At 42.7% G+C, this 26,675-nt stretch overlaps 1 protein-coding gene across 2 annotated transcripts in view; it reads right to left on the bottom strand.

Annotated features, from left to right (window-relative positions):
• dpp6a (dipeptidyl-peptidase 6a) overlaps positions 1 to 26,675 on the bottom strand; it is a 359,154-nt gene that overhangs the window by 306,387 nt on the left and 26,092 nt on the right. Inside the window, exon 1 of one of the 2 annotated variants that reach the window (XM_036934926.2) lies at positions 622 to 1,007. The exons of the other annotated variant lie outside the window; for it this stretch is intronic. Within the exon in view, the coding sequence (XP_036790821.2) occupies positions 622 to 672 (51 nt within the window). The 5' untranslated portion in view covers positions 673 to 1,007. Of the gene's footprint in view, positions 1 to 621; positions 1,008 to 26,675 lie in introns of those variants that run through there. 2 annotated transcript variants of the gene reach the window in all.

Here is a 26,675-nt window from a genome sequence, read left to right as displayed (position 1 = left end):
CCAGTGATGCCTGACACATGGAGATTGGAAATCCAACCCAGCGGTTCCCCAGTCCCCACGAAATATCAGTAATATCCTGAGATTCATAGCTTTAGGAGAGGTTAAAATTTCATGAGCCCTTTCAAGAGCTAACAGATCAAAAGGCCAGTTTTGCCCTCAAAGCTTAATAAGCACAACATAAGATAGAAACTAAGGCTTATAATTGAACCCAGCATTAATATCAATCAGTGCCCTATGGAAAAAGACAACTAGAAAACTTTCATTCATTCACTAATAATATGCTTTTTTCATGATAACACTAGGCTCCATACTCAGGCTATACAACTGCAAAGCACATGGTAGATGAGAGAGGAGGTATAATTTGAAAACATATCCCCTTGCATGGGTGTGATCTGTCATTAAATAATGTAATCTCATCAACAGCTTGCCTACAACAGCCGGATATAATCCAGTTACTGAAAAAAGTATTCGATTCTGTTTCCAATGCATTTACTGTTCCGCAGTTATTCAAACGCTAAAAACGCACGTTGAAACCAATACTTTAAAAAGACGGGATTGTTTACAAGCGAACACGTCGTTTAAATCTGACCTTTCGAATTCAACAAAACACGTATTTCTTACCATTACGTTCCCTTGCATTTTGGCAGTCTCTATTAGGTTCTTTTCCTTCATTTTTTTTCTGTAGAAAGGATCCTCTGTTCAGGATATTCTCGTCGTTAGAATAGTTTTGGACCGCTTCTTCCACGGTCTACGCCGGTTCTGTGAGACCCTGGGTTTGGCTTCTAGTTCATCAGTGGGTGGGCTTACTACGCATTGGTGAGGCACATGCGTTGATTTTTCTTAAATATCCTGTTGATTGATGGCTGAGTCAGTGCCTGTCTTTTACTACGAAGTAAAATATGTAGCCGTGAGTTGTACACAAAGGCTATCATATATAATCTCCATAATATGGGACACCACCACGTTCACTCCGGCTGCTCCGGGTCCTATTTGTTTGAACGGAACATAAGAATCCGCTCCCAGCCTCGAACAGCTACCCATAGTTGACAGTCAGCGCGTGTTGTGCGTGCTGCCACCGGAATAAAGATAACATTCAATTTCCCATGGACTGCATGTTAATTTATGTTCGTTGAGGCTTTGACTCATAATATTTTTCATTTCAATACATTTCCTCGGCTTCATTTATAGCCTACAATTGCTATCTGTAAACACATGGAGACATTGCCGCAAAAATGTTAATATGAATCACATACACACATTTCCCCAGAGACAAAAGTAAACCTAATGAGAATACACCATTGTCACAATAAATTAGTTTATGATATATGTGTTTAATAACAAACGTTTGATGGCCACTGGAGAAATTGTAACAAACGCAATTATGAGGCAGCAACATAGTATTGGGTCAATGATGGCAACATCTAATGTCTTTTCATGTTGGTGTAACAATAGCAATACATTTCCAACCACATGATGAATAGCAACACATCTGTGTGGACCCATTGGTTCATAGTTTAACCTTGTTCAAATCTTTAGCAGGCATAAAATATTTATCTAAGACCAGGTTGATTTGTCGTAACAAAGGACGATTACTGGGGCAATTTATACTGAACAAAAAATATAAACGCAACATGTAAAGTGTTGGTCCCATGTGTTCCAGATGCACAAAAATGCTTATTAATCTACAATGTTGTGCACAAATTTGTTTACATCCCTGTTAGTGAGCATTTTATCCTTTGTCAAGATAATCCATCCACCTGACAGGTGTGGCATATCAAGAAGCTGATTAAACAGCATGATCATTACACAGGTACAATAAAAGGCCACACAAAAATGTGCAGTTTTGTCACACAACACAATGACACAAGTTGAGGGTGCATGCAATTGGCATGCTGACTGCAGGGATGTCAACCAGAGCTGTTGCCAAATAATTTAATGTACATTTTTCTACCAAAAGCCATGGTCTGCGTCCAATTAGAGAATTTGGCAGTACGTCCAACCGGCCCCACGGCAACTAAGGACCTCCACATCCGGCTTCTTCACCTACGGGATCGTCTGAGACCAGCCACCCTGAGGAGTATTTTTGTCCGTAATGAAGCAAGTTTGTGAGGAAAAACTCAGTCTGGTTGTCTGGGCCTGGTTCCGCAGTGGGTGGCCCTGGCTCCCAAGTGGGTGGGCATATGCCCTCCCAGGCCCACCCATGGCTGCGCCCCTGCCCAGTTATGTGAACCCCATAGATTAGGACCTAATGAATTTATTTAAATTCACTGATTTCCTTATATGAACTGTAACTCAGTAAAATTGTAGACATTTTTGCATGTTGCATTTATATATTTTTTTCAGTGTACATTGGTGGTTAGGAGAACTAATGACAAAGGTTAGGATCATTTATGTAAAAGGTTAAGAGAACTAAAACGACAAAGTTTAGGAGAATTTATACACAGCAGGTTAGGTAAATTGGGTTAAGGTAAGAATAAGGGTTAGCTAAAATGCTACAGTTGTCCCAGACACGACTGGAACACGCAACCTTTGGATTGCTAGATGGTCAAGCTAAGCAACCTCCCCCTACCAACCTCCCTACTTTAGTTTCTGTCTAAAGTAACTAGACCATTAGTACATATCATACGTCTTGGAGGTGCTCAGAAATACGTATAGCATGTTTCGTATAGCTATGAGGCCAAGCTGACTGAAATAGCCATATGTCTTCTACAATCAATGCCCCTGACCACACACACGTTGATTAGGATCTCTATTGGCTAATAAAGATGGGCTTGGGTAGCCTATTGGACTGAAGTTCAGAGACCCCATCAGTCAGAGGGACTCCCTTGGGCTACCACAAGCTTTTGCCACATTACATAGAAAGATGTAGCAATTGCACCATCCAATATTGCAGCATCCAAACAATACTGTGAATCTACAATGACTTTAAATAAGAACTAGACTTGACTTATGTTGAGGGTTAGCTTACAAGGGAAACTTACTTTACCCAACTCCCCAAAACTTACCACAGAAACATAAAATCCAAATCTCATTATGGAGTCCAACCAATTTCAGAAACCTTCAAGTGGACATCCAACCAAAGGCTTAAGATCTGCCACATGGCCAATGGCTGTCAGCCTGCCATTTTTACTGATTCTTCCTCTGCCATGAGTCGGTAGTCCCTTCTATCTCTGGCCAGCATTCACAAACCCATGTTGGTGCCCGTTGTTGCTTTCTCACAGGGAAAAACCACCTGCAATGAAGAACTGTGACTCACAGAATGCAAAGTAAGTGGTCAACGCCTAGCTATCGACCAACGGGGAGCACCCACTGTATGGAACTATAAAACGTGCTCCAAACGAACAAACTGCAAAAGCCTGAATCAGATTCAGCCCCCGGTAGTGGACAGCGACATACACTAAACTTCAGAATTCAAATTAGTTTATTAGGCTCCCTATTAGCTACTGCAAATGCAGCAGCTACTCTTCCTGGGGTCCACATAAAACATACAAATACATTACGAAGTATAGCACAGTAATGGACTAGAACAATATAAGATAATACATTCAATGAAAATTAAGAAATACAAATTAAATAAGAGTTACACTTCAAACACACAGACAGCGTCATTGCATTTTGGTACACCAGAATTACATTCATTTCCAATGAAACGCTGCATTTGCCTTGCATCTTTGCGTTGCAGAGGCAGTTGCAGTGCGTTCGGTGTGGTGCATACGTTGGATTTATCGAACGTATGCGTCAAACTGTACGCATTGACGGCTTGACAGAAATGGTAGTAGGAGGTGCATACATATCCAGATGATGCTGCATACTATTTTGCGCAATGACACTGTCCGTGTGTTTGAAGTGTTATAGTACCAGTCAAAAGTTTGGACACAGCTACTCTTTCAAGGGTTGTTTAGTTTTTTTTACCATTTTCTACATTATAGAATAGCAAAGATATCAAAACTATGAAATAACACATGGAATGATGTAGAAACCAAAAAAGTGTTAGACAAATCAAAATGTATTTTATATTTGAGATTCCTTAAAGTAGCCACCCTTTGCCTTGACAGCTTTGCACACTCTTGGCATTCTCTCAACCAGCTTCATGAGCTAGTCACCTGGAATGCTTTGCAATTAAAAGTTCATTTGTGGATTTCTTTCCTTCTTAATGCCTTTGAGCCAATAATTTGTGTTATGACAAGGTAGGGTTGGTATACAGAATATAGCCCTATTTGGTCAAATACCAAGTCCATATTATGGCAAGAACAGCTCAAATAAGCAAAGAGAAATGACAGTCCATCAATACTTTAAGATATGAATGTCAGTCAATCCGTAAAATGTCAAGAAATGTTCAAGTTTCTTTAAGTGCAGTCGCAAAACCCATCAAGCGCTATGATGAAATTGGCTCTCATGAGGACCGCCACAAGAAAGGAATACCCAGAGTTACCTCTGCAGCAGAGGATACGTTTATTAGAGTTAACTGCACCTCAGATTGCAGTCCAAATAAATGCTTCACATAGTTCAAGTAACAGACACATCTCAGCAGCAATTGTTCAGAAGAGACTGCGTGAATCAGGCCTTCATGGTCGAATTGCTGCAAAGAAACCACCAACTGTTCAGAGGAGACTGTGTGAATCAGGCCTTCATTATCGAATTGCTGCAAAGAAACCACTACTAGGACACCAATAAGAAGAAGAGACGCACCTGGGCCAAGAAATACAAGCAATGGACATTAGAGCGGTGGAAATCTGTCCTTTGGTCTGATGAGTCTAAATTTGAGATTTTTGGTTCCAACCGCCGTGTCTTTGTGAGAAGGAGTAGTTGAACAGATTATTTCTGCATTAGTGATTTATTTAGAATTCAAGGCACACTTAACCAGCATGGTTACCACAGCATTCTGCAGCGATACACCATCCCATCTCGTTTGGGCTTAGTGGGACTATCATTTGTTTTTCAACAGGACAATGATCCAAAACACACCTCCGGGCTGTGTAAGGGCTATTTGACCAAGAAGGAGCGTGATGGAGTGCTGCATCAGATGACCTGGCATCCACAATCACCCGACCTCAACCCCATTGAGATGGTTTGGGATGAGTTGGACTGCAGAGTGAAGGAAAAGCAGCCAACAAGTGCTCAGCATATGTGGGAACACCTTCAAGACTGTTGGAAAAGCATTCCAGGTGAAGCTGGTTGAGAGAATGCCAAGAGTGTGCAAAGCTGTCATCAACGGCAAAGGGTGGCTACTTTGAAGAATCTAAAATATACTTGGATTTGTTTAACACTTTAACATGATTCCATTTGTGTCATTTCACAGTTTTGATGTCTCTAATATTGTTCTACAATGTAGAAAATAGTACAAATAAAGAAAAACCCTTGAATGAGTAGGTGTGTGCAAACTTTTGACTGGTACTGTATATATAGGACACCAAGAGAAAACAAAAATACTGTTTACACACTATTCATATATAGATATTCTTATATTCAGTACAGTTAAATTATATTTTTAGAAAGAGGCGCTGTGATACAATATGTTTTTTTGATCTGTTTTTTAAGCAAAACTAACTTTTTGCCTGAGTAACCTCTGGTGGCAGAGCATTCCATAATGACATAGCTCTATACATAACTGAGTGACTCATTAAATCTGTTTTTGGTTTGGGTACCGTGAAGAAACCCATAATGGCGTGTCTGGTGGGGTATGTATGTCTGTTTTAAGTGTATGCAAATATATTATACAAGTGGTTTCTCCTCAACCATGAAAGACTATCATGCATGTTGTTGATGTTAGTTCCCTGTGTGCAGTTGGGGGCAAGGCATGCTGCTTTGCTTTGAGACAGCTGCAGCTTTTCTAGGTCTTCTTTGCTGCACCTGACTATATTACCGGACAGCAATCAAGATGGGACAACATCAAAGCCTGAAAAACTAGTACAGTTGATATGTGTCCAAAATGCAGAACATCTTTTTATAACAACACATACCTCTCCCCATCTTCACAACAACTTTGTCAATATGACTTGACCATGATAACTGACCATCCAATGTTACTTACTGACTTCAGCTTCTTTAACTTGTTCAAAGGTCACACCCTTTATGTACAACTCCAGTTGAAGTTTAGGTCTAAGAGAATGCTTTAAACCAAACACAATGCTTTTTTCCCCCCCAGCACCCCATGCCAGTGGACGCAAGATGGTGCTGACATAGATGGTCGCCTCGCTTCAGGTCCTTAGGAAACTATGTTTTTTAAAATGTATTACTTCTTACATTGTTAGCCCAGAAAATCTGAAGTGTTAATACATACAGCCGGGAAGAACTATTGGATATAAAAGCGATGTCAACTTACCAACATTATGACCAGGAATACGTCTTTCCCGAAGCGGACCTACACCCTGGATCTAATCCTAGAGGCCGACCCAAAACAACGTGGTCACCAGAGGAGAGGCAAACGGAGCGGCCTACTGGTAAGACTTAGAAGGTGAGCACACCATCCACCGCTTCCGAGCATATTACTCGCCAATGTCCAATCTCTAGATAACAAGGTGGATGAAATTAGAGCACAAGTTGCCTTCCAGAGAGACATCAGAGATTGTAACATTCTCTGTTCCATGGAAACATGGCTCACTCGGTATATGTTGTCAGAGCCGGTAAAGTCACCCGGTTTCTTCATGCATCGCGCCGACCGAAACAAACATCTCTCTGGTAAGAAGGGCGGGGGTGTATGCCTTAACATACAGGAACTCAAGTCCTTTTGTTCACCTGACCTAGAATTCTTTACAGTTAAATGCCGACCGCATTATCTTCCAAGAGAATTCTCTATGATTATAGTCACAGCTGTGTAAATCCCCCCTCAAGCAGATACCTCGTCGGCCCTGAAATAACTTCACTGAACTCTTTGTAAACTGGAAACCATACATCCTGAGGTTGCATTTATTGTAGCTGGGGATTTTAACAACGCTAACCTGAAAACAAGACTTCCTAAATTCTATCAGCATATCGAATGCTGGATGCTGAACGAGCTGGATGCATTCTGAATGATTGCTTCTCTAACTACCTAGATGCACACAAAGCCCTCCCCCGACCTGCCTTCGGCAAAGCTGACCATGACTCCATTTTGTTGCTCCCAGCCTATAGACAGAAACTGAAACAGGAAACGCCCGTGCTCAGGTCTATCCAACGCTGGTCTGACCAATCGGATTCCACGCTTCAAGATTGCTTCGATCACGTGGACTGGGATATGTTCCGGATAGCCTCAAACAAACAATATTGATGTATATCCTGACTCGATGAGCGAGTTTATTAGCAAGTGCATCGGAGATGTCGTACCCACTGTGACTATTAAAACCTTTCCTAACTAGAAACCGTGGATTGAAGGCAGCATTCCAGCAAAAATGAAAGTGCAAACCACCGCTTTTAATCATTGCAAGGTGACTGGAAACATATGACCGAATACAAACAGTGCAGCTATTCCCACCGCAAGGCAATCAAACAAGCAAAGCATAGAGACAAAATAGAGTCACAATTCAATGGCTTAAACATGAGACGTATGTGGCAGGGTCTACAGTCAATCACGAACTACAAAAAGAAAACCAGCCCCGTCGCGGACATCGGCGTCCTGCTCCCAGACAAATTAAACAACTTCTTTGTTCGCTTTGAGGACAATACAGTGCCACTGACACGGCCCACTACTAAGGCCTGTGGGCTCTCCTTCTCCATGGCCAACGTGAGTAAAATATTTAAATGTGTTAACCCTCGCAAGGCTGCCGGCCCAGACGGCATCCCTAGCCGCGTCCTCAGAGCATGCGCAGACCAGCTGGCTGGTGTGTTTACGGACATATTCAATCAATCCCTATCCCAGTCTACTGTCCCCATTTGCTTCAAGATGGCCACCATTGTTCCTGTTCCAAAGAAAGCTAAGGTAACTGAACTAAATTACTATCGCCCGTTGCACTCACTTCTGTCATCATTAAGTGCTTTGAGAGACTAGTTAAGGATCATATCACCTCCACCCTACCTGATACCCTAGTCCCACTCCAATTTGTTTGCCGCCCCAATAGGTCACTGACGATGCAATCGCCATCACACTGCACACTGCCCTATCTCATCTGGACAAGAGGAATACCTATGTAAAAATGCTGTTCATTTACTACAGCTCAGTATTTAACATCATAGTACCCTCCAAACTCGTCCTTAAGCTCGAGACACCCCGTCCTGTGCAACTGGGTCCTGGACTTTGACGGGCCGTCCCCCAGGTGGTGAAAGTAGGAAACAACATCGCCATCCGGCTGATCCTCAACACTGGGGCCCTACAAGGGTGCGTTCTCAGCCCTCTCTGTATTCCCTGTTCACCCATGACTGCGTAGCCATGCACGCTTCCAACTCAATCATCAAGTTTGCAGACGACACTACAGTGGTAGGCTTGACTACCAACAATGACGAGATGGCCTACAGGGAGGAGGTGAGGGCCCTCGGAGTGTGGTGTCAGGAAAATAACCTCTCACTCAACGTCAACAAAACAAAAGGAGATGATCATGGACTTCGGGAAACAGCAGAGGGAGCACCCCTCCATCCACATCGATGGGACAGTAGTGGAGAAGGTGGAACGTTTTAAGGTCCTTGGCGTACACATCACGGACAAACTGAAACGGTCCACCCACACAGACAGTGTGGTGAGGAAGACGCAACAGCGCCTCTTCAACCTCAGGAGGCTGAAGAAATTTGGCTTCTCACCTAAAACACTCAAACTTTTACAGATGCACAATTGAGAGCATCCTGTCGGGCTGTATCACCGCCTGGTACGGCAACTTCACCTCCCTCAACTGTAAGGCTCTCCAGGGGGTAGTGCGGTCTGCACAATGCATCACCGGGGACAAACTACCTGCCCTCCAGGACACCTACAACCCCCGATGTCACAGGAAGGCCAAAAAGATCATCAAGGACAACAACCACCCGAGCCACTGCCTGTTCACACCGCAATCATCCAGAAGGTGAGGTCAGTACAGGTGTATCAAAGCTGGGACCGAGAGACTGAAAAACAGCTTCTATCTCAAGGCCATCAGACTGTTAAACAGCCACCACTAACTTTGAGTGGCTGCTGCCAACATACTGACTCATCTCTAGCCACTTTAATAAATGGACTTAATAAAGGTATCACTGGTCACTTTAAATAATGCCACTTTAATAATGTTTATATATCCTACATTACTCATCTCATATGTATATACTGTATTCTATACCATCTACTGCATCTTGCCTATGCCGCACGGCCATCGCTCATCCATATATTTATATGTACATTCTCTTATTCATCCCTTTACATTTGAGTGTATAAGGTAGTTGTTGTGAATTTGTTACTTGTTACAAGATTACTTGTTAGATATTACTACATTGTCAACTAGAAGCACAAGCATTTTGCTACACTCACATTAACATCTGCTAACCATGTGTATGTGACCAATAACATTTGATTTGACATTGAAAGTCTTAGGTACAGCCATCCCCACTGGGAGAACATAAATCCAGTAAGGCCTAAACAGGAAGAAAGAAGCTTTGAAGCCTGGGAGAATAAGTGTCCCTTGAATGGTTCGATAGCCTGTTTTCAGCCACATTTACTTATCCAAACAAACCTTTAGAACTCTAAATGATAGGGGAAAAAATGCAACTCAACGGAAATAGACCTCTCCATGGTTTCTTTGAAGTACCAGCCAAAGTGTAAAGTGTGAACACCCCCCAGTGTTGACCATACTCATTTCCACGACAGCAAGTCGATGGATTCACCGTCTGAAGCTCACAGCAGCGTCTTCCTGACAGAACGTTTTACCTGCTGGGTAGAGAAAACACCATGTCTCATACAAATCAGACTTCAAACTCCCCTCCATTAATTACACAAGAGGGGTGCTGCTACCACAGCAACCTAATAAGAAGTCTGTCCAGGTCAGCCAAGCCATTAGTGTTAAGGGAACTCTTAGTAAATAGACAGATACTGTAGGAGACGGCACTGCCACTTTGCTGTATGAAAATCTTCAATGAACATCCATTGGGGCTCTAAAATAGTAATGTTATTTTGTCACACTGTCAATAACAGAAGTGGGGCGGACAGTGGCATTGTTTCCACTACTGCAGACACCATCTTTAATGACAATGATGAATAGTAAGCCATGCTTCAGGCGACCAAATGTCTGTGGGATGCATGCTATATGTATTACTTTGGGACACATTATGAACTGATCTCGACCCCAAAACCTGTAACTTTAAATCGGTGCCTTAATTGTGCAATAATGGGCTCATCTCATCCCCAAAGTTTAGTTTATTTCCACGTAAGGCACAGTTCTATCCTCATGCCACTGAGGTACGTGGCTACAGAAGAAATCTGTCACAACTATATTGTGGTGGCCATCTGTGTGTGTGCGCATGCATGAGGTTGTGTATATGTATGTGTGTTTTCAGTGACGCAAGAAGGAGTTGTTGACATAGATCCTGGTTACAAATCCAAGACACCAACCAAGTCTTTCTGATGGAGTCTCTGTCCGTGACTGTGTGCAGTTGTGCAATTATGAAAGGAGGTGCTGTGTTGACATGATAGCCCTGAACACATCCAGAATAACACCAAAGAGATGGCTGAACTGAGTAATATTGAATCTACACCTTCAAAGAGTGTGAATGTATGTGTGTATGTCCTCCGTCTCTAGGTGCCCCTGTCCAAGCATGAGCACAGACAAACACCACGGCCATTTTAAGACAGCATATGGAGGCAGACTCAGAAGAAACAAACACTATGGCCATTTCAAGACAACATATGGAGGCAGACTCAGCAAAAGAAAAGCCTAAAGTGATTTTAAAGTACCAAAAGACTGAATTGATCAGCCTAGATTCCCAGTGGAATTAGTAAAGTCAAGGTTCATTCTGGTGACAGCACTCATCCAGCACAATAAACTAAACTGGGACACGCAGAAGTGAAATCAATAGCTTCATTATTAACTGCATTACTCAAGCCAATAATATCCCCCACTCGGTCTTTCTCACTCTCTCTCCCCGACACACCTTAAAGGATATTGAACTCATTTCAAGATGCTGGAATTTATTAAAAGTGATTTACTGTTGTCTCTAACCAGAATCTAATCAACCTGCCAGTGGTCCCCACCTGGCACGATTGGATTGTAGTGTTCTATCATTTCAAAACATCTAATCCTGGACCATTTAACAGCTTTCTTCGGAGCAGATTTATTCGTATAGGCTACAAATGCAAATGTATTTAACTTAATATAGAGACAATCATCAACATGGATTGGAAACCTCTGTCTGTTACCATTCTCTAAAATAATGGGTACAAATAAATAGAGGGTACAACTTGCGACACTCAATAGGCTTTTACTGGTTAAATCAGACCTCCAACTGCAGCCCTGGCTGACCCACTACAAAACATAAGAGGGGAGATGTTATTGTTTTTCTCATTAGCAGCTCAATTAGATTTACGCAGGTTGATGTTTATTGTCAGGAGTCTTGTCCTGTAAGCAGCACTGTACGATTCTCCCCTTACATGCTGTCCAGCTCATGTCTTGTGCGCGAGCTTGCAAAATAAATTTACACATACATGTTATTCAATCATTGCACACACACCGCTCGTGCGCGTCAACGAGAGTCTATTTGGTTCTATTTGTGGCGCTCTACGCACTGCAAGTCCTGCCCCTCCCATCTCCTCATTGGTTTTTAGGAGCATATATCCATGTGGGTGATTGAAAGATGAAGGTCCATACTCCAGTCCAGTTGGTTGTGGTAATCCACCTTAAAGTTGGTTGCCAACCACCATATAAAGTCTAAAGAAGAAGAAGCCTGAAGGAGAAGAGATTACTTGAAAACAAACTTTTACCCTTTCATATTTTTATTAACATGCACGCGTGCGGTCTGGTAAGCAAAAAATTCATGAAAACAAAAATTCGATTTTTGGTTTTAATTGAAGGTTATGTTTAGGCATTAGGGTTAAGATTAGGTTTAAAATCAGATTTTATGACTTTGTATCTATTACGGAACAAGATTCATGATGAAAAAATGCTAAACTGCGAGATTTACCCCTTTGAGAAGCCCGAGGCCACAGAGTTGAAGAGGAGGGGAAAGCCATATAGGAGTGGTATTTTGACAAGACACTACATCTGACCTTCCCATCCTGTCAGGGCAACATATCATTATTATCCTAATGAATTTAGCAGCAGATAGCCTAAATGGCACAGAGCAGTGTAAAACTTCCTTCATCTAATGTTTGGACTCCAAATTGATGGTTAGATGAGGTCTGTCAGTATAGCAGTAGGCTACTACATAAGAGGATAAAGATCTAAGGATTGTGTATTATGGCTTTATATATAAAAATGTGCTGCCATTCCACACAGTTTGTGATAAAAAAAATATAGCTTTTTCTCATTCACAGAAGTATATTGTGGTGGCCTCACGAGTGGTGCAGCGGTCTAAGGCACTGCATCGCAGTGATAGAGGCGTCACTACAGACCCGGGTTCGATCCCATGCTGTGTTGCAGCCGGCTGTGACCAGGGGGCCCATGAGGCGGCGCACAATTGGCCCAGTGCCGTCTGGGTTAGGGGAGTGATTGGCTGACCGGGATGTCCTTGTCTCATCGCGCTCTAGCGACTCCTTGCAGCGGGCAGGGCGCATGCATGGGGACTTTGGTCACCAGTTGTATGGTGTTTCCTCTGACACATTGGTGCGGCTGGCTTCCAGGTTAAGCTAGGCAGGGTCGTGTTTCAGAGGATGCATGGCTCTCGACCTTGACCTTTCCCGACACTGTATGGAAGTCGCAAAATGGGACAAGAGTGTAACTACCAATTGGGGGGGGGGGGGGTATATTGCGGTTATTCTATTTGTTTCATTTGGCCAACTACTGACTGTAAAAATGTTGTTGTTTTCAGTTGTTTTTTTTTTACCAACTTTTTGAGTGTTTCTGAGATACAGTAACTGGTGATTTTGAACCATGGAGTTGCTGAACTAATGGCTAGTCAGTTTGTTTGGCTTGGCTAGATAGTTAGCTTGCTAGCTGGCTATGCGATCATTTGAATGATGCAACAGCACCAGCTTTTTCCCATGGAGTACCCTAATTGAATGAACAATGTGGACAGCGGTGTGAGGGGAATGTTTCCTGACTACTACCGCCGAGGTGCGGTGGTCTTTCTGCCACTTATAGCTGCCGCCGAAGCATCACCGAGGTGGTTGCTACATTTCAGTGGTGGACTGCCCAGCCTACCTACAGAGGAGGAGAACACGAACAAGGTGTTTGATGGAAAATCTCCGGGTTTTTCTAAGTAACTGACTGATGCTGCGTCCTCTGTGCCATCGAAGCTCCCAACCTTTAAGCTACTGCCCAGCCTTTCGATACTGCCTGGCTGAACAACATCTTATCATCTGAAACTGTGGAAGACCACCGCACAAGAGATTTGTTTTGCTTAATTTACAGCGTCTTTGAGATTCTCCTTGTAATGAAAATGACTATATAAAATACGTATGTTATTAGAGGGAGGTTACATTTTGCATTTGGTTGTCAACAACACAAACGGGCTAAATTGAAAAATTTCCTTTACACTACAGATGTAACAGAAGCTGTTCTCTGGCAGCAAAGTTATCGTAATTCATTTTCTCCTTAAGGACACCTTTTTGTCTCCTGAAGGATCTTTTGAGCACATCTAAATATTAATGGAACGGTTTCTATGAACAGCAGGCGTCTGTCAGCAGTCTGGATCAGATTCATCACTTAAACCTGCTCTGCTCAGTGAATGTTGCTCTGCGAGTAGTGCTGAGTTTCTGGAGCACAGCAGCTGCTTAGCTTTTTCTCTCACAATTCAAGACTTAATGTGGATGTGTGCTTGTATGTACAGTGCCAGTCAAAAGTATGGACCCACCTACTCATTCAAGGGATTCTTTATTTTTACTATTCTCTACATTGAAGAATAATAGTGAAGACATCAAAACTATGAAATAACACATATGGAATCATGTAACAACCAAAAAAGTGTTAAACAAATCTAAAACTTTATGTATGAGATTCTTCAAAGTAGCCACCCTTAGCCTCGATGACGGCTTTGCACACTCTTGGCATTCTCTCAACCAGCTTCATGTGCTAGTCACCTGGAATGCATTTCAATTGTCAAAACTAAATCCGTGGAATTTCTTTCCTTCTTAATGCGTTTGAGCCAATCCGTTGTGTTGTGACATGGTAGGGTTGGTATACAGAAGATAGCCTTATTTGGTAAAAGATCAAGTCCATATTATGGCAAGAACAGCTCAATTATGCAAAGAGAAACGACAGTCCATTACTTTAATATATAAAGGACAGCCAATCCGGAAAACATTAAAAGCTTAAACGTTCCTTCAAGTGCAGTCACAAAAACTATCAAGCGCTATGATGAAATTGGCTCTCATGAGGACCGCCACAGGAAAGGAAGACCAAGAGTTACCTCTGCTACAGAGGACAAATTCATTAGCCTCAGAAATTACAGCCAAATGAATGCTTCACAGAGGTCAAGTAACAGACACAGCTCGACATAAACTGTTCAGAGGAGACTGTGTGAATCAGGACTTCATGGTTGAATTGCTGCAAAGAAACCACTACTAACAGGACACCAATAAGAAGAAGAGCTTGGGCTAAGAAACTTGAGATTTTTGGCTGCAACAGCCGTGCCTTTGTGAGACGCAGAGTAGATGAACTGATGATCTCCACATGTGTGGTTCCCACCATGAAGCCTGGAGGAGGTGTGATGGTGTGTGGGTGCTTTGCTGGTGACACTGTCAGTGATTTATTTAGAATTCAAGGCATACTTAACCAGCATGCCTACCACAGAATTCTGCAGCGATATACGCCCACCCATTTGCTTTTCAACAGGACAATGATCCAACACACCTCCAGGCTGACTAAGGGCTATTTGGCCAAGAAGGAGAGTGTTGGTGTGCTGCATCAGATGTCCTGGCCTCCACAATCGCCAGACCTCAACCCAGTTGAGATGGTTTGGGATGAGTTGGAGCGCAGAGCGGAGGAAACGCAGCCAACAAGTGCTCAGCTTTTGTGGGAACTCCTTCAAAAAATTGTTGGAAAACAATCCAGGTGAAGCTGTTTGAGAGAATGCCAAAAGTGTGCAAAGCTGTCATCAAGGCAAAGGGTGGATTCTTTGAAGAAAATATAAATATATTTTATATATCTAAAATATATTTATAGTTTTTTGGTTACTACATGATTCCAAATGTGTTGTTTCATAGTTTTGATGTCCTTACAATTATTCCACAATGTAGAACATAATACAAATAAAGAAAAACCCTTGAATAAGTAGGTGTGTCCAAACGTTGGACTGGTACAGCGTGTGTGCACACACACACACACACACACACACACACACACACACACTCACACACACACACACACACATACACACATACATACATACATACAGTGGGGCAAAAAAGTATTTAGTCAGCCACCAATTGTGCAAGTTCTCCCACATAAAAAGAAAAAAGCCTGGTGCAGGTCTACAACTTTGTTTCTGGTGTCCTTTGACAGGTCTTTGGTCTTGGCCATAGTGGAGTTTGGAGTGTGACTGTTTGAGGTTGTGGACAGGTGTCTTTTATACTGATAACAAGTTCAAACAGGTGCCATTAATACAGGTAACGAGTTGAGGACAGAGGAGCCTCTTAAAGAAGAAGTTACAGGTCTGTGAGAACCAGAAATCTTGCTTGTTTGTAGGTGACCAAATACTTTTTTTCCACCATAATTTGCAAATAAATTCATTAAAAATCCTACAATGTGATTTTCTGGATTTGTTTTTCTAATTTTGTCTGTCATAGTTTAAGTGTAAAATTAGAGGCCTCTCTCATCTTTTTAAGTGGGAGAACTTGCACAATTGGTGGCTGACTAAATACTTTTTTTGCCCCACTGTATATACACACATATACACTGCTCAAAAAAATAAAGGGAACACTTAAACAACAAAATGTAACTCCAAGTCAATCACACTTCTGTGAAATCAAACTGTCCACTTAGGAAGCAACACTGATTGACAATAAATGTCACATGCTGTTGTGCAAATGGAATAGACAACAGGTGGAAATTATAGGCAATTAGCAAGACACCCCCAATAAAGGAGTGGTTCTGCAGGTGGGGACCACAGACCACTTCTCAGTTCCTATGCATCCTGGCTGATGTTTTGGTCACTTTTGAATGCTGGCGGTGCTTTCACTCTAGTGGTAGCATGAGACGGAGTCTACAACCCACACAAGTGGCTCAGGTAGTGCAGCTCATCCAGGATGGCACATCAATGCGAGCTGTGGCAAGAAGGTTTGCTGTGTCTGTCAGCGTAGTGTCCAGAGCATGGAGGCGCTACCAGGAGACAGGCCAGTACATCAGGAGACGTGGAAGAGGCCGTAGGAGGGCAACAACCCAGCAGCAGGACCGCTACCTCCGCCTTTGTGCAAGGAGGAGCTGGAGGAGCACTGCCAGAGCCCTGCAAAATGACCTCCAGCAGGCCACAAATGTGCATGTGTCTGCTCAAACGGTCAGAAACAGACTCCATGAGGGTGGTATGAGGGCCCGACGTCCACAGATGGGGGTTGTGCTTAAAGCCCAACACAGTGCAGGATGTTTGGCGTTTGCCAGAGAACACCAAGATTGGCAAATTCGCCACTGGCGCCCTGTGCTCTTCACAGATGAAAGCAGGTTCACACTGAGCACGTGACAGATGTGACAGAGTCTGGAGACGCCGTGGAGAACGTTCTGCTGCCTGCAACATCCTCCAGCATGACCGGTTTGGCGGTGGGTCAGTCATGGTGTGGGTGGCATTTCTTTGGGGGGCCGCACAGCCCTCCATGTGCTCGACAGAGGTAGCCTGACTGCCATTAGGTACCGAGATGAGATCCTCAGACCCCTTGTGAGACCATATGCTGGTGCGGTTGGCCCTGGGTTCCTCCTAATGCAAGACAATGCTAGACCTCATGTGGCTGGAGTGTGTCAGCAGTTCCTTTAAGAGGAAGCCATTGATGCTATGGACTGGCCCGCTCGTTTCCCAGACCTGAATCCAATTGAGCACATCTGGGACATCATGTCTCGCTCCATCCACCAACGCCACGTTGCACCACAGACTGTCCAGGAGTTGGCGGATGCTTTAGTCCAGGTCTGGGAGGAGATCCCTCAGGAGACCATCTGCCACCTCATCAGGAGCATGCCCAGGCGTTGTAGGGAGGTCATACAGGCACGTGGAGGCCACACACACTACTGAGTCTCATTTTGACTTGTTTTAAGGACATTACATCAAAGTTGGATCAGCCTGTAGTGTGGTTTTCCACTTTAATTTTGAGTGTCAGACCAAATCCAGACCTCCATTGGTTGATAAATTTGATTTCCATTGATCATTTTTGTGTGATTTTGTTGTCAGCACATTCAACTATGTAAAGAAAAAAGTATTTAATAAGAATATTTAATTCATTCAGATCTAGGATGTGTTATTTTAGTGTTCCCTTAATTTTTTTGAGCAGTGTATATAAAGAAACACATATATACAAATATACATATATACACACACATATATATATATACAGTTTAAATCGGAAGTTTACATACACTTAGGTTGGAGTCATTAAAACTCGTTTTTCAACCATTAAAAAAAAAATTATCTTGTTAACAAACTATAGTTTTGGCAAGTCGGTTAGGACATCTACTTTGTGCATGACACAAGTAATTTTTCCAACAATAGTTTACAGACAGACTATTTCACTTATCACAATTCCAGTGGGTCAGAAGTTTACACTAAATTGACTGTGCCTTTAAACAGCTTGGAAAATTCCAGAAAAGTATGTCATGGCTTTAGAAGCTTCTGATAGGCTAATTGACATAATTTGAGTCAATTGGAGGTGTACCTGTGGATGTATTCCAAGGCCTACCTTCAAACTCAGAGCCTCTTTGCTTGACATCATGGGAAAACCAAAATAAGACCTCCACAAGTCTGGTTCATCCTTGGGAGCAATATCCAAACACCTGAAGCCACCACGTTAATATGTACAGACAATAGTACACAACTATAAACACCATGGGACCACGCTGCTGTCATACTGCTCAGGAAGGAGACACGTTCGGTCTCCTAGAGATGAACGTACTTTGGTGCGAAAAGTGAAAATCAATTGCAGAACAACAACAAAGGACCTTGTGAAGATGCTGGAGGAAACAGGTACAAAAGTATCTATATTCACAGTAAAACGAGTCCTATATCGACATAACCTGAAAGGCCTCTCAGCAAGGAAGAAGCCACTGCTCCAAAACCGCCATAAAAAAGTCTGACTACAGTTTGAAACTGCACATGGGGACAAAGATCGTACTTTTTGGAGAAATGTCCTCGGTCTGATGAAACTAAAATAGAACTGTTTGGCCATAATGACCATCGTTATGTTTGGAGGAAAAAGGGGGAGGCTTGCAAGTCGAAGAACCCCATCCTAACCATGAAGCACAGAGGTGGCAGCATCATGTTGTGGGGGTGCTTTGCTGCAGGAGAGACTGGTGCACTTCACAAAGTAGATGGCACCACGAGAAATGAAAATGACGTGGATATATTGAAGCAACATCTCACGACATCAGTCAGGAAGTTAAAGCTTGGTCGCAAATGGGTCTTCCAAATGGACAATGACCCCAAGCATACTTCCAAAGTTGTGGCAAAATGGCTTAAGGACAACAACGTCAAGGTATTGGAGTGGCCATCACAAAGCCCTGACCTCAATCCTATAGAAAATGTGTCAGCAGAACTGAAGAAGCGTGTGCAAGCATGGAGACCAACAAACCTGACTCAGTTATACCAGCTCTGTCTGGGCCAAAATTCACCCAACTTATTGTGGGAAGCTTGTAGAAGGCTACCTGAAACGTTTGACCCAAGTTAAACAATTTAAAGGCAATGCTACCAAATACTAATTGAGTGTACGTAAACTTATGACCCACTGGGAATGTGATGAAATAAATAAAAGCTGAAATAAATCACTCTACTATTATTCTGACATTTCACATTCTTAAAATAAAGTGGTGATCCTAACTGTCTTAAGACAGGGAATTGTTATTTGGATTAAATGTCAGGAATTGTGAAAAACTGAGTTTAAATGTATTTGGCTAAGGTGTATGTAAACTTCTAACTTTATATATAAATATACACACACACACACACACACACACACACACAACCATTCAAAAGTTTGCGGTCACTTAGAAATGTCCTTGTTTTCTAAGAAGAAGAAAAAATTGCCCATTACAATATAAAATTGATCAGAAATACAGTGTAGACATTGTTAATGTTGTAAATGACTACTGTAGCTGGAAACGGCAGAATTATTATGGAATATCTGGAGAAGGCATACCGAGACCCATTATCAACAACCATCACTCCTGTGTTCCAATGGTACATTGTGTTAGCTAATCCAAGTTTATGATTTTAAAAGGCTAATTGATCATTAGAAAACCCACCTGCAATTATGTTAGCACAGCTGAAAACTGTTGTCCTGATTAAAGAAGCAATACAACTGGCCTTCTTTAGACTAGTTGAGTATCTGGAGCATCAGCATTTGTGGGTTCGATTACAGGCTCAAAATGGCCAGAAACAAAGACTTTCTTCTGAAACTCGGCAGTCTATTCTTGTTCTGAGAAATGAAGGCTATTCCATGTGAGAAATTGCCAAGAAACTGAAGATCTCGTACAACACTGTGTACTACTCTTTTCCCAGAACAGCGCAAACTGGCTCTAACCAGAATAGAAAGAGGAGTGGGAGGCCCCGGTGCACAACTGAGCAAGAGGACAAGTACATTAGAGTGTCTTCTTTGAGAAACAGACACCTCACAAGTCCTCAACTGGCAGCATCATTAAATAGTACCCGCAAAACACCAGTCTCAACGTCAACAGTGAAGAGGCGACTCCGGGATGCTGGCCTTCTATGCAGAGTTGCAAATAAAAAGCCATATCTCAGACTGGCCAATAAAAATAAAAGATTAAGATAGGCAAAAGAACACAGACATTGGACAGAGGAACTCTGGCTAATGCATTCACCAGCTCATCAGTTAAAACTGTCTCTGCTTAGTATGGGGCAAAGAGAATTTTGATTCAAAACAGAAAAAACACTGACTTAATTTAGTAGTTACTGCTCATAGGACCATGGGCCTCATTTATAAAAGTTGCAGTTTTCATTCAAAAGTAGGTATTTATCAAAACCGAACTTGACGTGAGACTGTGCTTACGGACAGTTCTAGTGGTTGAAGTATTGCATTGCAAGAAGGCAACAGTAGACTATTCCTGCACAAAGCTACTACTAAACACTATATATACACACAAAAGCAGGAACGTCGCTAGGCCTTTTTTAGGGGGGCTTTAGCTTTTGGCTTCTGGTTGGAGTATGTACGTACAGTCACAGTGGTGGTCACAATGGTCTACAGCTTATCATGAGATACTCTACCTCAGGCGAGCAATAGCTCAAGACTTCCTTAGATATCGTGCACCAGCTGTTGTTTACAAAAATACATAGTTCGCCACCCCTTGTCTTACCAGACGCAGCTGTTCTATCCTGCTGGTACATCGTATAACCAGTCAGCTGTATGTTGATATTGTCGTCATTCAGCCAAGACTCCGTGAAGCATAAGATGTTACAGTTTTTATTGTCCCGTTGGTAGTTTAATCTTCTGCATAACTCTGCGATTTTATTCTCCAAGGATTGCACGTTTGCTAGCAGAATGGAGGGAAGTGAGGATTTATTCGATCGCCTACGAATTCTCAAAAGGCATCCCGCCCTTCGGCCCCTCTTTCTCCACCACCTCTTAATGCAGATCATAGGGATCAGGGCCTGTTCCCGAGGAAGCAGTATTTCCTTCGCATCGGGCTCGTCAGAGTCGTGAAAGGCAAAAAAAGGATTCTGCTAGTCCGTGGTGAGTAATCGCAGTGCTGATGTCTAGAAGTTATTTTTGGTCATAAGAGATGGTAGCTGTAACATTATGTGCAAAATAAGTTTCAAAAAATATTTTCAAACAACGCAAATCAACAAACAAAAAAACACAATCGGCTGGGCACCATTTGTCTTACTTTTGTTGAACCTCGTTTTATTTATGCCTAGGGTCATGCAGAAAGAGAGGCTTCTGTGCAAGGCAGAGATCAACAACATGCGAGCTGTATAAGTGAGAGAGAGCAAGCATGCCCTGAGAAAGAGGGACAAGAAACGGGTCCAGAGCGAGAGGAACAGCAAACAGATCCAGAGAGGGAGGGACAACAAACAGATCCAGAGAAAGAAAGTAATCAAACCACTGCAGCAACTCCTTCCAAAAATGAGAGCAATTTAGGTGACAAAGACACTGGGCCCAGACAAGTGAAGCTGAATAGCTACCCACACGAAAGTTTTGGTACACAGAAAAGGGTATTTCAGCACTGCTGGTTTGAGAAATACAATTGGGTAGAGTACTCTTTCCATAAAAACACAGCTTTCTGCTTTCAATGTATAGTTTTTGGCAAAAACATTACATTTTTATTATTTTGTCAGTAATGGCTGCAAAAATTGGAGAAAAAAAAGCGTTGTTCATCTTCGGTAAACATAAGATGGCACAAACACAGAAACAATGTTGTGGCATGGCAAAGCTACCAGGCAATAAGCAATCATGGGAACATTGCTCAGATTTTAACATCTGCCCATGCTAGTGATAATGCAGAGAGAAGGGAATATCTGAGGAGAATTGTTGCGGTCACCTCAATGTTGGGAAGACAGGGACTCTCCTTCCGTGCCAATGATGAATCTAGTGAAAGCACAAATAGAGGGAACTTTCTTGAATCTATGGAGCTTTCGAAGGAGTTTGACCCTTTCCTGCAAATGTACAATACTCCATCAAATGTGACGTCTCTCTCTCCAGAATCTCAGAATGACATGATCGAATGCTGTGCTCAAGCGGTTACTGACGCCTTCGTCTCTGAGATGTCAAAGTCTGGAATGTATGCCATTATGGCGGGTGAGCAGTCTGAACAGTTGGCACTGTGTGTTAGGTATGTAACAGAGGGGACAGTTAAGGAGCGTTTACTAGCACTCGCAGAAATCAAGTCATTTGACGCCCAATCAATTGCAAATGAGTTGCAACAGTAGCTCCAAATGAGAGGGGTAGCAGGCCTTAAGTGTGTTGCACAGACCTATGATGGTGCAGCTGTCATGAGTGGGTCCAAAGGAGGTGTGCAAGCACATTTCAGAGTGCTGCATCCGGAGGCAATTTATGTACATTGCTTTGCTCATGTGCTTAATTTGGTGTTGTGTCATACTTGCAGGGCTATTCCGGAGGCTGCTGGGTTTTCAGTTTCTTGGAAAATGTGTATTCATTTTTCAGTACATCCCTAGTTAACCACCACAAGTTCAAAGAAGCTCAGTCCAAACTTGGAATAGCATCAGCTGAATTTGTACAGTTCTCAAACACTCGCTGGGCATGCCAGCTGCGGTCCATTAATGCAGTCGTGGACACTTTAACTGCAATTTTTGATTGGCTATCTGCCATTGGATCCCCCATGGCTGTTGGTCTGAGAGTAAAGCTTCATAAGTTCTCCACTGTGTATTTGCTACTGATGTTTCAGTCCCTTCTTTCTGTAACTGAGGGACCACACAAGTTCCTCCAGAAGGAGATTTTGTGGTGGAGACCTCCATGGGTTTAGGCACAGAATTGTCATGTTCCCAAACAATGAAAAACAGAGTTACTGCTCCCCTGCAAGGTATTGGAGTGGCGTCAGAAAGCCCTGACCTCAATACTATAGAAAATTTGTGGGCAGAACTGAAAAAGCGTGTGCGAGCAAGGAGGCCTACAAACCTGACTCAGTTATACCAGCTCTGTCAGGAGGAATGGGCCAAAATTCACCCAACTTGTTGTGGGAAGGTTGTGGAAGGCTACCTGAAAAGTTTGAACCAAGTTAAACAATTTAAAGGCCATGCTACCAAATACTAATTGAGTGTATGTAAACTTCTGACCCACTGGGAATGTGATGAATGAAATAAAAGCTGAAATAAATCATTCTCTCTACCATTATTTCACATTCTTAAAATAAAGTGGTGATCCTAACTGACCGAAGACAGGGAATTTTTACTAGGTTTAAATGTTAGGAATTGTGGAAAACTGAGTTTAAATGTATTTGGCTAAGGTATATGTAAACTTCCGACTTCAACTGTATATCTATCATAACCATTGCAGACTGGCCATGATGAGTTCATATTTCCGAAGTAGCCATATAACAAATTACCATCTCTCATTTAATTGGGCCTATTAAGGCTATTATAATTTCAAGTTGTTGCTCTATGCATCTGAAAGGGAGTGTGGTTAATATCACACAGGTAGGTAGGTGAACAGACCGTTGATATTTTGCATTGAAGTGTGTAGGCCTACTGCAGGTCTTTTTTTTTATCAGAGTAGACAATGCAGCATATTTATGTTCGGGGAAAAGTTCATGCAAAACATTATTGAATTCAAAAATAACTGTTTACAGGTCCACAACAATTCAGAAACGGTCAGGTACAACAAATGGCACTGCGAAAGAAAACACTCTGCTAACACCTCCAAAGACATTTGATCTAGTTTGCCATTGCTATTTCCTTTAGATACTGTCTGGACCTAATTACAATATTTCCAAAGTATACAACAAATAAGGGCGTTGTCACCATAGTTTCAGGCAAGTTTTAATGCTCGTACACGAGTGCACAGTTTTAGGAAAGGTCTAATTTATAATGGGAATGTGTATCCATGGCACGTGCCAAATTTAGAAATCTCAATATTTTTGTGCACAGTCTTCCCAGATATGGTGCACGCAGTTATTTAGTGTGAAATTAAAGCAACAGTTATAAATTAGGCCCCAGGTACTCTCATAACTGGGAACACAGTGTCTAACAGGACATTCCTGGCACAACGGTTATAAATGAGGCCCCAGGTACTCTCATATGAGGCCCCAGGTACTCTCATAACTGGGAACACAGTGTCTAACAGGACATTCCTGGCACAACGGTTATAAATGAGACCCCAGGTACTCTCATACTGTAACTGGGAACACAGTGTCTAACAGGACGTTCCTGGCACAACGGTTATAAATGAGGCCCCAGGTACTCTCATACTGTAACTGGGAACACAGTGTCTAACAGGACATTCCTGGCACAACGGTTATAAATGAGGCCCCAGGTACTCTCATAACTGGGAACACAGTGTCTAACAGGACATTCCTGGCACAACGGTTATAAATGAGGCCCCAGGTACTCTCATAACTGGGAACACAGTGTCTAACAGGACATTCCTGGCACAACGGTTATAAATGAGACCCCAGGTACTCTCATACTGTAACTGGGAACACAGTGTCTAACAGGACGTTCCTGGCACAACGGTTATAAATGAGGCCCCAGGTACTCTCATACTGTAACTGGGAACACAGTGTCTAACAGGACATTCCTGGCACAACGGTTATAAATGAGGCCCCAGGTACTCTCATAACTGGGAACACAGTGTCTAACAGGACATTCCTGGCACAACGGTTATAAATGAGGCCCCAGGTACTCTCATAACTGGGAACACAGTGTCTAACAGGACATTCCTGGCACAACGGTTATAAATGAGGCCCCAGGTACTCTCATACTGTAACTGGGAACACAGTGTCTAACAGAACATTCCTGTCACAGTAGCTGTTTTTCTTTAGATCCTTTCTCACATCTTAAAACCAGAGTTCAGTGTAAACAAGCATAGATGCGGTAGTAGAAATGTTTTTTGTTGTTGTTGACAATTACCTTATAACAGGGGTGGCATAGTTTTGGTGAACCGTGGTAACGTGATGAGTAACCCTTCTGGAGACCTGAAGACTCACATTAGCTTCCCAAGCTAATGCTTTGGCTTCAGTTCAGTGAGCTAACACAATGTTGTGGAATGTATTCAGCAGAAAATATTTGACTGAGTTGTTTTTTGGCAGATTGAGAACCAGTCCCAGCGGTAAAGGTAGGTAATCTGTGCTAATTTGAAAAAGGCTGCATTCAGATACGTCATTACAAATTGGCACACTTTACCGCTGGGACAAGTGTCACAGCCTGCGGATGCCGGATACCTCTTGTAAACACCCCATTTGGAATGATTGAGTACAAGTATTATGTTTACTGTCTTACCGGGAGAGACACACAACTCATATCATATTCCCCAAGGTGGTTTCTGGGGCAACAGGGTGGCCAACAATCAGAGAATCGCTTCAGCATGTAAATTAGTGACACCGGAGCACATGCCCTAACACACCGCACACTTATTGCAAAATGTCTCATAAATAATTAAAAGTCTACAGGTGGGGCATCATAGGACAAAACTGAATGATCAGCAAGGATGTGTATGTGTAAAACCCTCACGGATATCATAACACAAATGCAGTACAAAGTCAACCAATATGCTAGGATAAAAAGAGAGCGGCTTCATATCTAAGAATGGCCCAGCGTTACAAATTTTATAGCGTCTCTGGAAATCAAAGGCTAGAGTCTAACATCAAAGCATTTGGCTGTATTCCTAGATGCAAATCATAAATCAAGACGAGATTGATGGACGACAGGAGTTTTCTATCTTGATCTCCTATATCTTCTTTGTGAATTCCCCAAACTACTAGTTACATCACTGCTGTGCCTACCATATAAAGATGGTACATAAGATTTGTTTTAGAAAAGAAAGATACAGCTCAACCTTAATGTGTCTCCCTCAGTGGGTTGGTAGTGGGCAGGAAATAATGATATAGCTGTTCAAAACCATACAATCTGTGTTGGTACAGATGAAGAACCTTAATTCGATCGTTCTTTTATTACTGAGAATGTTCCTGCACGGCAAGAAATGCAAACTTGTAGTGTATTCAAGGTTTAAAAAGGCTTCTAAAGTTTGTAATCCACATAATAATTCTAATTTCCTGTTGCTGACAGATTATTTTCCAGCTGTAGCAAACTGCCTCAAATTAAGATCCTACATCTGTAGGAGTCCAGCTTCATGAAATAAATCAGTTCAGAAATTCAGAGTGTTTAAAAGTCACAGGTACAAGGTTGCAGGTGTGATTGCAGGGTACAGTGAAAATCTTAGGCTTTGGCCTCCCGGGTGGCGCAGTGGTTAAGGGCACTGTACTGCAGCGCCAGCTGTGCCATCAGAGACTCTGGGTTTGCGCCCAGGCTCTGTTGTAACCGGCCGCGACCGGGAGGTCCATGGGGCGACGCACAATTGGCCTAGCGTCGTCCGGATTAGGGAGGGCTTGGTCGGTAGGGATGTCCTTGTCTCATCGCGCACCAGTGACTCCTGTGGCGGGCCGGGCGCAGTGTGCGCTAACCAAGGTTGCCAGGTGCACGGTGTTTCCTCCGGCACATTGGTGCGGCTGGCTTCCGGGTTGGATGCGCGCTGTGTTAAGAAGCAGTGTGGCTAGGTTGGGTTGTGTATCGGAGGACGCATGACTTTCAACCTTTGTCTCTCCTGAGCCCGTACGGGAGTTGTAGAGATGAGACAAGATAGCTACTACAACAATTGGACACCACGAAATTGGGGAGAAAAAGGGGTCAAAAAAAGAACATCTTAGGCTTTGAGCTCGAACATGCCTAGATTAAATAAAATAGTGAATGGTTTATCCCAAAGTCTCACCTGTTCTACTTTCTGTGTGAGAATTTCCAGGTTTATTTGAGATCTTTGGCCAATCCCAAACCAGGCTCTTCTA

This window comes from Oncorhynchus mykiss, chromosome 11, assembly GCF_057628025.1.
Source record: "Oncorhynchus mykiss isolate SJ-2025 chromosome 11, ASM5762802v1, whole genome shotgun sequence".
NCBI classification, from domain to species: Eukaryota; Metazoa; Chordata; class Actinopteri; order Salmoniformes; family Salmonidae; genus Oncorhynchus; species Oncorhynchus mykiss.
The sequence above is the reverse complement of the archived record's forward strand: the minus strand, read 5'-3'. Positions and strand labels throughout refer to the sequence as shown.